This window comes from Rattus norvegicus, chromosome 4 (assembly GCF_036323735.1).
Source record: "Rattus norvegicus strain BN/NHsdMcwi chromosome 4, GRCr8, whole genome shotgun sequence".
In the NCBI taxonomy this organism is placed as follows: Eukaryota; Metazoa; Chordata; class Mammalia; order Rodentia; family Muridae; genus Rattus; species Rattus norvegicus.
In genome coordinates, this window is record NC_086022.1 from 14,787,145 (window position 1) to 14,800,399 (window position 13,255).

Genomic DNA, 13,255 nt, shown 5'->3' on the forward strand with positions numbered 1-13,255 from the left:
AAGAGTGAGAAAATGTTGGAGACAACTATAAATTTAGGAAAGCCAATGACTTTAAAAAGTAAGGGTCCTGAGTTTCACTGGTCACCAGCAGATCTCGGGGATGATGGCAGGGTTGTATACGTGTGACAGCAAGTGGTAAGGACAGAATCTCGCCATCATGATGAAATGACACAGATCCATCCATACTACGCATATCCCACCACTGTCCCCATCCTGGTTCTACTGACATGCTACAGTTATCCAACTGGAGACAACTGAGAACTTGACAATTTTAATCATTTAAACTGGAAACACGTTGGAAGGCGAGAAGTCATTATATCCCTGCAGCCTTCATTCTATCCTGGAGCTCTTATCACTAAAATAAAGCATCGTCTTTGTCTTTGTCTTTGTCTTGGTGGCACAGTTCCGAAAACACGGAACTTGAAAGAAAATATAAACTCCACCTGACCTGAGATGCAGTCCATTTCCTCAACAAAACCAATAAGCCACGGGGGAATCATGTGGGCTGTAAGGCTTTCTGAATATGTGGGAAAGATAGAAGAGAAAGGGCGCTTAGCAATTGCTGTGGTCTGACGATGTCTCCCAAGTTCATAGGCTGGAGACAGAATCCTCAGCCTGGAGGGAAGGCCCAGTATCCGGCTGTTGGGTCATAGAGCTCTGCTCTCCCTGTGGGCTCCTGGTGTTTTCACAACACTGGGCTAGTTCCTGGGAGATTATTATCATAAAAGTGAGCTCAGATTCCTCCTGTCCTCCTGTTCTCCCCCTTCTCCTGTAGGCCATTTAATGACAGAAAGAGAAGGCCCTTACCAAATGTGGGACCCTTGACCTTGAACTTCCCAACATCCAGAACTAACTATCTGTTCTCTACAAATTATGAAATCTCAGGTACTCTGTTAGAGCAGCAGCGAACAGGCCAAGGGGCCAACTTGAGTTCAAGAAAGGTATTTATTACATCAGAACTGATTAAAATTCTCCACTAATTTATGTCTTAACCAACTTATTTCCCGAGGAATCTCCATGTTTTAAAATCCAAAGGAGCTATTCGGAAGAAAGAAATAGAATACAAAACATCCCTCACGGGGCTGGGGATTTAGCTCAGTGGTAGAGCGCTTACCTAGGAAGCACAAGGCCCTGGGTTCGGTCCCCAGCTCCGGGGGGGAAAAAAAAAAGAACCAAAAAAAAAAAAAATCCCTCACTCCTTGCTTCCGGCCCCAGGGAAGGGGAACCTATCAACGGAAGGCAGCTGCTGCCCCACCCCCACCCCGGCCGGGCTGAAATTTCATATAACGCTGCTTCTGAACCATCTTTTCAAAATTCAGACCATATAGAAGCCAAGAAAGGGGCTGTCCTAGTACCCAAAGCTTTCGTTGCTCTTTCCACAGACAGTCTTGACGAAACTGGCCTCGGTCATCCACGTGACTCTGGGTCCTCACAAGGAGAGCACTGACTTGTATAGTCAGAGTCATAGGATGAAACGATGAGTGAAAGAACAGCTGTGGGCAGAATGGGATGATGGGAAAAGAGAGCCAACCACGACGGAGCCAAAAGAGAAGGGTGGCCTGAGAGAAACTTAGAATGGAGATAGGATATTTAGGCTCCAGGGCCACTGAGATTCAATTCTCACACATGCCTGCCACCCTCATATCCCAATTAGATAAAACATGTCCACACTGGCCAGGAAGGAATGGGAGTCGTTTATTAAGAGAAGCAGGCATTTCCCCAAACCTGGATTGTTACTGAAAAGGAGCAAGAACAATGACATGAAAGTCAGCCAGAGTCAGAACTTAGCATCCGAGGGCATTATTAAATTGACCAAGGAGCACACACACGGGTCTTGGGGAAGGCAGTGGACTTGCCACTTTTCTTTTTCTCCATAACATTGTAAAATTAGTCTCAGCCAACTTTAAATTTCAAAGGACTGAGGTTGTATGAGTCATCTGGTTCAGTAGTCATCCTCTTCCTCCTTTTTTTTAAAGGCAAAGGGGATTTTTAAAAGCTAAAGAAATAGAAGGGAAGAAACGAAAGGATATCAATTCTTGGGAAATAAAATTGAGGTTTATATTTGAAAAACAGAGGAGGCAGAAAGAAAAAGCAGTCAACTGAGAAATCTGCAATTACCTCATTTTCTCTGGTTTGGCAGTCAAATATTCCGAAGACCGCATTTCCTTTGTTGTCCTAAAAATTAACCAGAGGTTTATTAATGCCACTGTTTAGGAAATCAAGCCTGCAGTAACACTCTCCATTTTAGCAATAGGCACTCAAAGGAAGCCTGCTGTACACATCAAGAAGGGTCAGACCTAATTCAGCCTTTCACTGAAGCCTCGAGAGGGAAATGGCTCATCCCTGAACAGCTTGGGGACTCTGAGGACTGGCTACAAGGCCTGGCCATGAGCCTCCAGCCGTGTCCTTGAAAGAATAAATGTGGCATATCCTGTAAGTAAAACTGAATCTTTAAGCAAATCAATCCTGAATACAGCCTAAGAGTGTTTGTTTTTTTTTTGTTTGTTTGTTTGTTTGTTTGTTCATTTGTTGAGATAGGACAAGCCCTGTCTATCCTGGACTCACTTTGAAGACCAGGCTAGCCTCGAACTCACAGAGATCCTCCTGCCTCTGTTTTGAGTGGTGGGATTAAAGGCATGCACTGATTTTAATCAACAGAGATACAAAATGTATAGAACTTGCTGCTGAAACTACTCCTTGATGTGTCTCTATTAGCAGAGTTATCAGAAAAGTTAGGACATCCAACACCCGAAGACCTTAAACACACAGAGTGTTAACTCTGCTTATGTTTACACCGGAATGTACAAAGTAACCATAGTAAGCATTTTCTCAATGACAAAAATTTAACATACTAACTGGGTTTAAGTATCTAGGCTTTTTTTTTTTTTAACTTGAAAATGAAATTATCCATCCATTCAAATGTTTTGATTACCAGGTATGTAGTTTTATCTTATTTTTAAAAGATGAAAGATGGTCTTTCAGCACTCTTCAGCAAAACCAAGGACGTTCAAGGTCAAGTACCAACAAGTGTTTGTTGTTCTTCAATAAAGGAGCATCTAGATTGTGTACAAAGTTAGTCTTAGCGCTGGGGAAGTGGAGGCAGGCAGATTTTTGTGAGTTTGAGACCAGCCTGGTCTACATGGTGAATTCTAAGTTAGCCACAGGTACATAATCTCAGAAGCAAATCTGTAAAATTCTGTAAAACGTTAATATAAATGATTAAAGCAGCAAACTGCATGTTGCATGTATTTACTGCAGTAAGAAGATAGCATGGACTTACCTTATAGGTATAAATAATGTCTCCATTTCTTTCGATGTTTAGTACACGTAAGCTCCCAAGAGTTGTTTCTGAAACACCCAGAATATATAAAGGCAGGTTGATATTCAGAAAATGGTTTTAGCATATCTAATAAACACAGTATCAATGTATCAATAGAAGAAATCAAGTGCAAAACTCCGTGTTAATGCTTCTGTTACACAGAATTTACAAGCGGGCAGACTTCTTTAATCTATCTATAGGTCAAAACATTCGTGACCTTTCGGGAACAGGAAAGAACTCGTAGGGCTAGGTGTCCAGGGAGGGTGTCTGAGGTGCCAGGGAGGTGGCAGACTCTGAGTACATTCATAAGCTCACAGAGATACTCCCTGGGCTAAACACCCTTGAGCTCTAGGCTATCTACTTCCCTATCTACTTTCCTAGATAAAAGCAATAATTTTAATTGTATTCTATCTTTTCTTAATGCATTCTGAGGCTACATCACGAATTGTATACCGACTTACAATTATTGCAGTTTCCTGCTAGGTTCACCCCCGCCAGGTACTCAGCTGGACTCCAGGTATTTGAGTAGTAAATTTGAAACGGTAAGATTTTGAACTCAGAGCTTTTAATGAGGAGATGGCTCAGCTGGTAAAGTGCCAGCCACGCAAACCTGCAGACCTGCACTCGGATCCTAGCACCCATGTAAAACACCAGATGTGGCAACATCCATACATCTGTGACCCTCGTGCTGGAGGAGTGTATTCAAATGGATCCTCTAGCTTTCGGGCAAGCTACTACAGCCAGTCAGTGAGGGCCAGTAAGAGACCGTGTGGAGGACCCCAGAAAGGCAGACGAGGCTGGGTGTCTTCCCCCTGTGTGTCCAGGCTTCCTTTTTTAGACACTGAACCTCACTGACTGACTTTATCTACTGAAGCAGAACACAGAAAGGCCCTGTGTAGTAAGGACCCAGGAGAAAGAGAGGAAGAAAATAGAATCAGGAAGGGATGTGGGGACTTCATGGGAGTCTCTATTAGGAGCCTGCCCCAAAAGGAAGGCACAGCCACAGCTCTGTGTGAGAACGGCCAGCTAGAACACCTAAGTCCTGATGGTTCTCTATGGGGGCTGCAGCATCAGCTAAGAGGCCTTCCAAATACACGTTCCAGGGTAAAGAAGCACAGCTAAGGTTTCAAGCAGGAAGTAGACTTTATTCACTATAAACTTTCTTTGGTTTTTCTCTTTAAATCCTTCTTTGGCACTTACAGGGCGATGTGAACATTTTTCTGGATATGGCTTGCATGCAGTGACCTTTTCTAGCCTTTTACTATCAATCCTCTTGTGCCTTGAGTCGTAGATATGAGACTTGTGAGCAGAATGTCCTTTGGTTCCCCCACAGCATCCCCATCCCACCACACACACACACACACACACACACACACACACACACACACACACACACACACACACCACCGCATCTGACACGCCCACTTTCAATTGGGTTAGTACTCCAGGTCACCCAGTGTGGTCACGTCAGGCCTCATCTATAATACCCTTTGTTTCCTGTGACTAACTGCTTTATCCTTTCAGGTGAGAGCTCGTGCGTTCACTCCGTTATTAACCTGTCGGTTACATGTTCCTCTCCTGTACTTTTACCAGTTAGACCCAAAGTTGTAGCATGTATGTCCAGCGTTATGCTTTAATGTTATGTGGGACCCAAGAATGTGATGCAGCCTAAACTCTCATTCACTCTTAATAAGTTGGAAAAGCACCTGGTCGTGTCCACTGAGGCTGAACACGGGTGATTCAGCTGGTTCAAACCTACCTGTATCCTAACAGCAATATATACAAATGTATATATTGTAGCAAAGCTGAGCTACTGTGCTTCACTGTTAAAAAACTGTATCTGCTTTTCCTTCCCAGTCCTGCTCCTAGAAGGATGACTCGAGACTAATTAGTTATTATTAAGTGCCTAGGCCATAAGGTCTGGCTCACTCCCTGACTAGCTCATAACTTATTCAAACTATCCTATGTCTACCATGTGGTTAGTTACCTCTCTTTCAGTCCCAGCCTGTTTCTCCCTTCTTGTCTCCTCAGCCTGTCTCCCTTCTCGCCTCTCTCAGCTTTCCCCTCATCTCTCTCTTATCTCTCACTGTTTCTCAGAATTCTCTCTGTCCCTGCCAGTGTCCCACCTCCTACTTCCTGCCTCAGCTCATTGACCATCAGCTTTTTCATTCACAAGTGATGATGCTTATAGAAGAGTCTCCCCAGAGCTCGCAGTGATTCTGAATCCCCCAAAATGCCTCTCGAGAATAGACCAGGCTATATCTAAACAATGGAGTGCCCTGTGGCCGTGAGAAAGAACCAACCACAGCAAGACACAGAAGTCACTGAGCAAAGTCAGCATGGCGGTGCATGCCCTTAATCCCAGCACTCGGGATGTAGGTCTCTGTGGGTTTGAGACCAGCCAGGTCTACATCACAAGCTCCAACACAACCCAGGACTATATAGAAAGAGAGGGTCTACCAATAGATAGATAGATAGATAGATAGATAGATAGATAGATAGATAGATAGATAGATAGATAGATAAATCATTCTCCCATGACCACTAAAAACAAACTGCATTGTTTGATTGATGTGTTTCTGAAACTGGCGAAGCCAGTCTCTGAGGCTCAATGAGTGATTACCTCAGAACGCAGAGGACTCAGTGGAGATAACCTGCTCTTTCCTGCTCTGAGTGCTGGCTCTGTGGACTTCACTCGGGGGAAACTGATTGAACTGTGTGTCCTTATGAAGTGTGTACTTTCCAGTAGAAAGATCATCTTCTAGAACAGGACATAAAGGCCCTTTTTACAAAATATTTAACTTAAAAATCAATGGCCTGCCTTCGCCTACAATTCTTAGGGCAGTCTTGAATCTACAGTTAAGGGATTTAAATAAACACTGGTCTGTAGCACATCGGTGATGAGCATTTACTGGGGAGTAACCAATTCCTTTTCACCTTCCTCAAAAGTCGTGTGCAACTAAATTGTTGTTCCTGCATGATTAGAGTATCCCAACATTAAAACAGTACGATACTGACTATGGGAAATTCAAATCTTTAAATGAAGCATGCACAGCAGCCGACAGCAGCAAATTCTGTTTGTATTTCTAATTCGAAAGGGTAAAAAAGCAGAATAAAACGAAGGATAGTGGGAGAACTGACCCCAGAGCTGGACCTGGAGTGGGAACCTCCACTTGGTCTCAGGGAGGCTTGGTTGTCATCTGTCTATCTGTCCTTCTTCCTGCCTGTCTCAAGATGGCGGTGTAAAGGTTCTTCAGTGAGGATGCAGAAGTGGTTTTGTACAGCTATACACTCCTATTGGGCTGTCAGAATCACTTCACACTGACTCTTAAAGCTATGACTGCTCATCTGATCTAACAGCAGAACAAGGCTCTGTCAGCTGACCAGTTTCTCACAATGTGTTCTCATTCCCACATCATGTACATGGTGGCTCGGGTATTATAGGCCCATTATACTTAAAGAACAACTGAGGACAGTGAGGTGAAGACCCTGGGCCAATACCACCCAGCAAACAAATAGTGCAGACTCATGTCAAACCCAGAAAATGACAAAGAGAACAGAGAGATAGGGCCCTCATCAGGCACGATGGGAGGATGGATAATTACTCCGTAACCACTTAAGAGATGTGCAGCAAGCTCATTCCCATCCTGCAATGACGCAACCCTGCTAGAATGCAGTGTGCTGATATTTTGAGAAATATTTGCTTTCTTTCAAGAGTATAAGGATGCTGGGAAAGGCCTTCGCAGAAGTATACTTTAAAAGGTTTCAGCTAAGATAAGAAATTCCTTTTACAAGAAGTCTTGATAAAAACCTCTTAGCAAAACACTTATTTTTAGATAACTAAAAATTCTTCACCAAATGCAGACTACAATTATCATGTGCATGTGTATGTGTGTATGTGCATATATACATACATACATACATACATACATACTACATACCATGAACACCCAACTCTGTCTGTATTAGATACATGAGAAGAGCCTTTTAAGGGAGTATAAGGAATATTGATGCTCCACACCAGAACCAAAATATTCATTTAAAAAAATATTATATTTTATTTATTTAGTGGGGGGGCGTAGAGTGGGGAGTGAGGATGAAAGTGAAAGATACCTGTGGCAGTCAGAGGATGCCATGTAGGAGCTGGCTCTCTCCTTACACCATGTGGGACTCAGGTCATCAGGCTTGGGAGGCAAGAGGCTTTACCTATTGGGCCATCTCACCAGATCGAGCTATTCTGATTTTTAAGAGCCTAGTGTGGGGACCACTCCCTTGTGTTTGTCCAGTTCCCCTAGACGTTTCTCATTGCACAACACCTATTAGCTACCATAGCTAGAACTTGGATCAAAATATGTAGCAACCACAGTAGACAGAGTTGAAAGAAGTAAAACTGTCTTTGTGGATCTGTTAGCTAATGCGAACTCTGGTTAGACTCCTGGCTTTCATTCCAAGGGCGTGTGGAGTAGATGTATTTAGCAATGCTGGAAATTTAGACTGATGTCTCACTCAACCTCCCTGGCCCTCCCTCTCTGGAGCAGTTGCTCATGCTTCAGTGCACACTTCTCTAATCATATTCAGTAATGTCTCTGCTTATTTATTCATTCTGACTCTTCCCCTAGTAGGGCATCTCTGGAAAGTCCAGAGGAGGAAGTTTAGCAATTTCAAATGAGGAAACGTGGTTTAATTTTACAGTTCAGTATACTCTGAGATCACAATATCGCACTCTGATAAGGAAGTTACTTGCATAAGTAAACCTGCTGAAGAAAGCATGAAACACTGGAAGTATTATGATGGCTGAGGTAAGGTGAGGCAGAAGCTGGCTTCCCAGACAATTCTGCTCACTTCAGTCCATTCTTTGCTAAAGCAGAGTGATTACACATTACAGGAAGATGTTTGCCAAATGTATAAACTCTAGTCTAAACTACTAGGTGACAAAAATTGAATGGTAGTACTTGGAGAGGGACATCATACAGTCTTAAAAAATAAATGTGAGACAGCTCCTAGCACACAGATAAAAAGGTGGTGACATGGGTGCTCTTGGTTTGTACCCAGACCACCCAGTCACCCAGGCTCAGTATGGCCAGCCTTTATAATCCTGAGATCAGGACTCCTGAAATGTAACACATTCCACCCTCTGAATTAAACGAGAAGGAGCAAGCATGGGCTGATTCATTCTGAATCAATAGAAAGAGAACTGAGAGTTAGAAAGGTAGACTGGGGACCTGGGGAGGAAAAGTAAACAGGAAAGACAGTGGTTATAATAGAATGGTGAAACAGAAAACAGCGTGACCAAGATTAAGCCACCCTCCCTGCCCCTGCCCTCTATACCCCGACCAGTGTGCAGGACCGTATACAAGAGGAAATAAAGAAAAGCTCACTTTTGAATGAGTTGCTTGGTAAACTATATCACTCCCCATATGAAGAGTGTAAGATTTAAAATCATCCTTGTGTGTCACAAATTCAAGCCTAATCAAACCAGGGGAAAGCACAGGAAAGAAAACTCATGCTCTTTCTAGATTACACAGATGACCCCTGACAACATTTGAACTTATACTTTTTTAAAGTGGTGCCAAAGCAACACAAGACATCAAGTAAAGATGCTGGCTGGAATGGCAAACCCGGAGATCTCCCAAATGCTACCCCCCTCTCCTGTCTGCCTAGAGGAAAGCTAAGTAAAGCTGGGTTCCCTGTGAAGCACTGTTTCCTAAAAAATGCTTAGCCCTATGGGATTACACCTGTAAACTAAAGATGACCCTGAAGCCTGCGCAGGAGGTTGGGGTTGGAGCTCCAAACGTAGGCCTTTTATACCCAACCTGACAGGCCTCTTATACCCTACTGTAATGCCTCGCTGGATGCAGGCACTTGAGGGAAACCAAGCTGGGGAACAATCCCTGAAGGAGCTGACCATGCTCACTAACAACACTGAAGGAAGGCTCTTCTTCAAAAGGACGGTCCACACCATGAAGTACTGTACACAGAAGTGATTACTTCTGAAAGTGAACCTGAATAGAACTCGCAATACCGAGAAGAAGAGATTAAAGCAAAAAGAGAGCATATGGTTTTCATTCACTTGAAATTCAGATAAAAATGTATTTAAAGCTATCAATAAAATGAAAACAATGTTAAAATATAAATATTCAGACAGTCACCTCTGAGGGAACTGAAATGAAGAATCATAAGGTGCATGCACACAAGCCTTCAGAGGTCCTGATATTGTTCAGTTCGTAGTTGGATATTACATACATGGTTTTCTTTTTAGATCATTATTTAGCAATGTTAAAGTATGTTACTGTTTTTATTTTTGTGAATATTTTCTCATTTCACTTCAAGAGAAACCATATTCCCAAAGTTCAACACAGAACCAAGAGTAGGCACAATAACCAAGTCTGGCCTCCTACCCTTCAAGCCTTTGTTGACTACATTTCTATTTTACAGCTACCAAAGTTCCCTTGCTCACTGACTACTTTGGCAAGAAAGTCATATTTCATGAGGATTACTTAGTATCAGTAAAATGTTTTCAATTTGTTGGTGTGAAAATATTAACAGGGTTAGTGAGATACTCAGCAGGCAAAAGTGCCTAACAAACTGAGTTTGAACCCCCGATGGTGGAAGAAAAGAACTACACTCTGAGAGTTGTCCTCTGACCCCACATGCACACTGTGACACTTGTGCATGCACACACACACACACACACACACACACACAGGAATGCACATGCAAACATACTCATGAACACACACTCACGCACACATCATTTTTACTCATTCATATACATGTACAATATATCAATAAAAGGATGTAACTTGGGAGGACATTAAGACTTCAGATTTAAAGTATGTAGAAAGCAGACATATAGTGGTTGGTAGTGTTACTCCTATTTATGTCTTAAAAGCTGGTACTTCAAAAATAATTTGCAGAAGCATGGATACACTATCAATAAAGTAGAACCTCATCTTTCCCTTCAAAAGCTGAAAGGTGTGTGTGCACACACAGTGGTACATAGGTGTATGTGCCTGTGTAGGTCAGAAGTTGATGTCAGATGTCCTCCTCAGTCATTGAATGTAGCTTTCAGGAATTCAGTTAGACTGGCTGGCCAACAAGCCCCGGGATGCTATTGTCTCTGTCTTACCAGCACTGGAAGGGTAAGTGTGTGCTGTGCCCCCCAACCACACACCCCTTTTTGGGAATACTAGCGTTCAGGCATGGGCTCTAGTGTTTGTGCTGTAAACACTTCATCAACTGAACCATCACCCCAGCCTCTGGTTTTTTTTTTTTTTTAATTTTAAACTACTACCCTCTGGTGATTATCAAAGGTAACAATACTATGGGAAATTACTGCAATGCTCTGGGAAACAGCAAAATATTATACAAAAAACAAAGCCAGTATTTCTGTTCTGGTAAGTTGACCTGAGTTACACAGATTTATAGTTCTTCACAGGTGAGTGGAAGATTCAAGGAAGCCAAACTCCAACCTGGTCCCACACAGCTTTTCAACTACAGCCCACACACGGAAGCGTTAGACGGCGCTGCTTTTATATTTCACCCGGCCTCTTGGGTGTAGTCGCTGCCATTTAGCAAGATAGTGTGGGAGCCGGGAAAGGACTATCTCTGTGGTAGGAAACAGACTTGGAGGTGCCCACCATGTGTCAAAAAGTTAAACCATCAAGAACGTTAGGAAAGCCAGTAAAGCAGAAGCTCTGTAAGCTCTCATAAAGTTATACAGTTGCTTATTTGTGATTAACAGTCAAGGTCAAGAGCAAGGACAAGGTCAGCTGCCAGTGCTCCTGTGCTAAACCACAGGTATCCTGCAGACATAGCTTCTGCAAGAGTTTAGGAAAACAATTGTGGATATAGGTAATGTGATGCCCTGCCCCCAATCCACTGGCAACCTAAGGTGTTAAAGGAAAGCCAAAGATATAGGAAGAACAATATTAGCTAACCAGACCACCCAGAGCTCCCAAAGACTAAACCACCAACCAAAGAGTCACATGGAGGGACCCATGGCTCCAGCTGCATAGGTAGCAGAGGATGGCCTTGTTGGGCATCAGTGGGTGGGGAGGCCCTTGGTCCTGTGAAGGCTGGATGCTATGTGGAGGTCTTAGGGGATGCTAGGGTGGTGAGGTGGGAATGGGTGAGTGAGTGGGGGAAGCACACTCATAGAAGCTTAGGGGACAGGGGAGAGAGAAGAGAGAGGGGATGGATGGGATGTGTGGTTTGTGGGGAAGGGGGATATCAGTTGAAATGTAAATGAATAAAATGATTGAAAAGAAAGAAAAAAAAAAGAAACAAACAAAGAGGCAAACACATGAACACTTAGAGCTCTTACGCACAAGGTGAGACCCAGAGGTGCCATTAACCTGGAGTCAATTTAAGCCATGAAGATGCTTCCTTATGTGCTGCTTCAGAGAGACAGAGACAGAGGGAGAGAGAGAGAGAGAGAGAGAGAGAGAGAGAGAGAGAGAGAGAGAGAGAGAGAGAGGGAGAGAGAGAGAGAGAGAGAGAGAGAGAGAGAGAGAGAGAGAGAGAGAGAGGAAGAAAAAAGGAAGGAAAGAAATAGGGAAGAAAGGAAAAGAAAAACTTAAATCTTAAATTACAGACGCCTTTCTTTTAAGTGGCTCAATTCTGGGAACACAAAAGTCATTTTCCACTCCCTCACCAAAAGAGCCTCAGGCGTGAGGAACAAGTTCCAGTTGCCCTGGGGAGGCAGGAAGCTGAGCATCCCTGCCTCCTTGCTGCTTGCGGTGCAAGGGGCAAGGGTGGGGTGAGGTAGGGTGGGGCGGGTTTAGGGGTGTGTTTGGTGTCTCTAGAGCAAGCTGCTGTGCCTTTAGCACCCACGGACCCTCGGTCCCCTACGTGCGGCCTGAAAGAGCACCCAGTCCCTCTCTACATCACATCTGAAGGGAAATGACACATAAGCCAGCCATCAGAGCCTTCAGAGATACAGACTGTTCCTCAGACACTGATGTTCCTCAGTCTTAAAAAAAAAAAAAAAAGAGGGTGTGTACGTGCGTTAAACCACCGAACTCCCCTTCTTAGACGTACTGGCGCTGAGAGCGCTCAGCATCCTCGCTGGGACAAACAATGCAATTGCTAAGATATTTAAATGGTCATTTTCCTGATCACCACTATTCATGCTGGTTCGGGTCACCCTACACTTCAAAGCGTTCCTGATCCTAGCTGAGACCTGGAGGCAGGCGAGAGCGAACCATCCCGCTGCCCCCCACCTCCCCCTCCCTGTGGCGACACATCGGGTACCACTCATCGTGACCGCCCAGAATGTGCCCGCGGGGACGGCGCCCCTTCCACCCCAGAGCCTCTCTGGGACTTCGGGCGCCCGACCCCCTCCCGCCCCCTCCAGGACGGGCGCCCAGCACCTGCGCCTTCGTCTCCTTCATCTGCTGTCGCTGCCTGGACGAGCAGACTCGGGAGCACGTCCGCCAGCACGTCGAAGTGGGTGACCAGCCGCAGAGCCATGGCTCGCAAACAGCGGCGGGGCGGACATTCCGGGCAGGCTCACACCTCCCAGCCTGCAGCCGCCTCTCTTCCTCCCCGCCTCCCGCTGCTGCTTTCGGTTCAGGGTTCTGGGCGGCCCAGCCCCGAGGATCCCGAGCACCGCCCCTTCCAGGCCTGCACCGGGGAGCATTTCTTGTAGCTCGGGGACACCGCCTCTCCCTGTCGCTGGCGATTGTCCTAGGGCCCGGACGGGGTGACTTAGCCAGCAGCTTCCAGACCGAACTAGGGGGAGAGGGACAGCGGTGGGATGCGGAGGCCTTGCTTTCTTCTTTAGTCCCAGGTCGTTCCACCTTGCTCCACTTAGCTAGGGCCAGGTCACCTGAGGAGACTCAAAGTTACACCAAGGCAGCTGGCTCATGGGCCTATTCTTTTGAGCTCCGATCCATATGGTGATGTTTCAACGCCTGTAAACTACAAGGTGCT

The 13,255-nt window shown here is 44.8% G+C and overlaps 1 protein-coding gene across 8 annotated transcripts in view; it reads right to left on the bottom strand.

The window, feature by feature from the left end:
- Positions 1–12,913, bottom strand: part of Gsap (gamma-secretase activating protein) — a 94,821-nt gene extending 81,908 nt beyond the window's left edge. For 5 of the 8 annotated variants that reach the window (XR_005503210.2, XR_005503209.2, XR_010065635.1 and 2 more), the window contains exons 1-3: positions 12,694–12,911; positions 3,281–3,348; positions 2,119–2,175 (exon numbers count right to left, since the gene is read on the bottom strand). Coding sequence is in view for 4 of the 8 variants with exons in the window: in XM_063285956.1 (XP_063142026.1) it covers positions 2,119–2,175; positions 3,281–3,348; positions 12,694–12,793 (225 nt within the window). In the remaining 4 variants the exon portion in view is untranslated. Of the gene's footprint in view, positions 1–2,118; positions 2,176–3,280; positions 3,349–12,693 lie in introns of all 8 variants that reach the window. The other 3 variants (NM_001395028.2, XM_008762649.4, XM_039107498.2) reach the window with 3 other exon arrangements.
- Between the last annotated feature and the right edge of the window lie 342 nt (positions 12,914–13,255).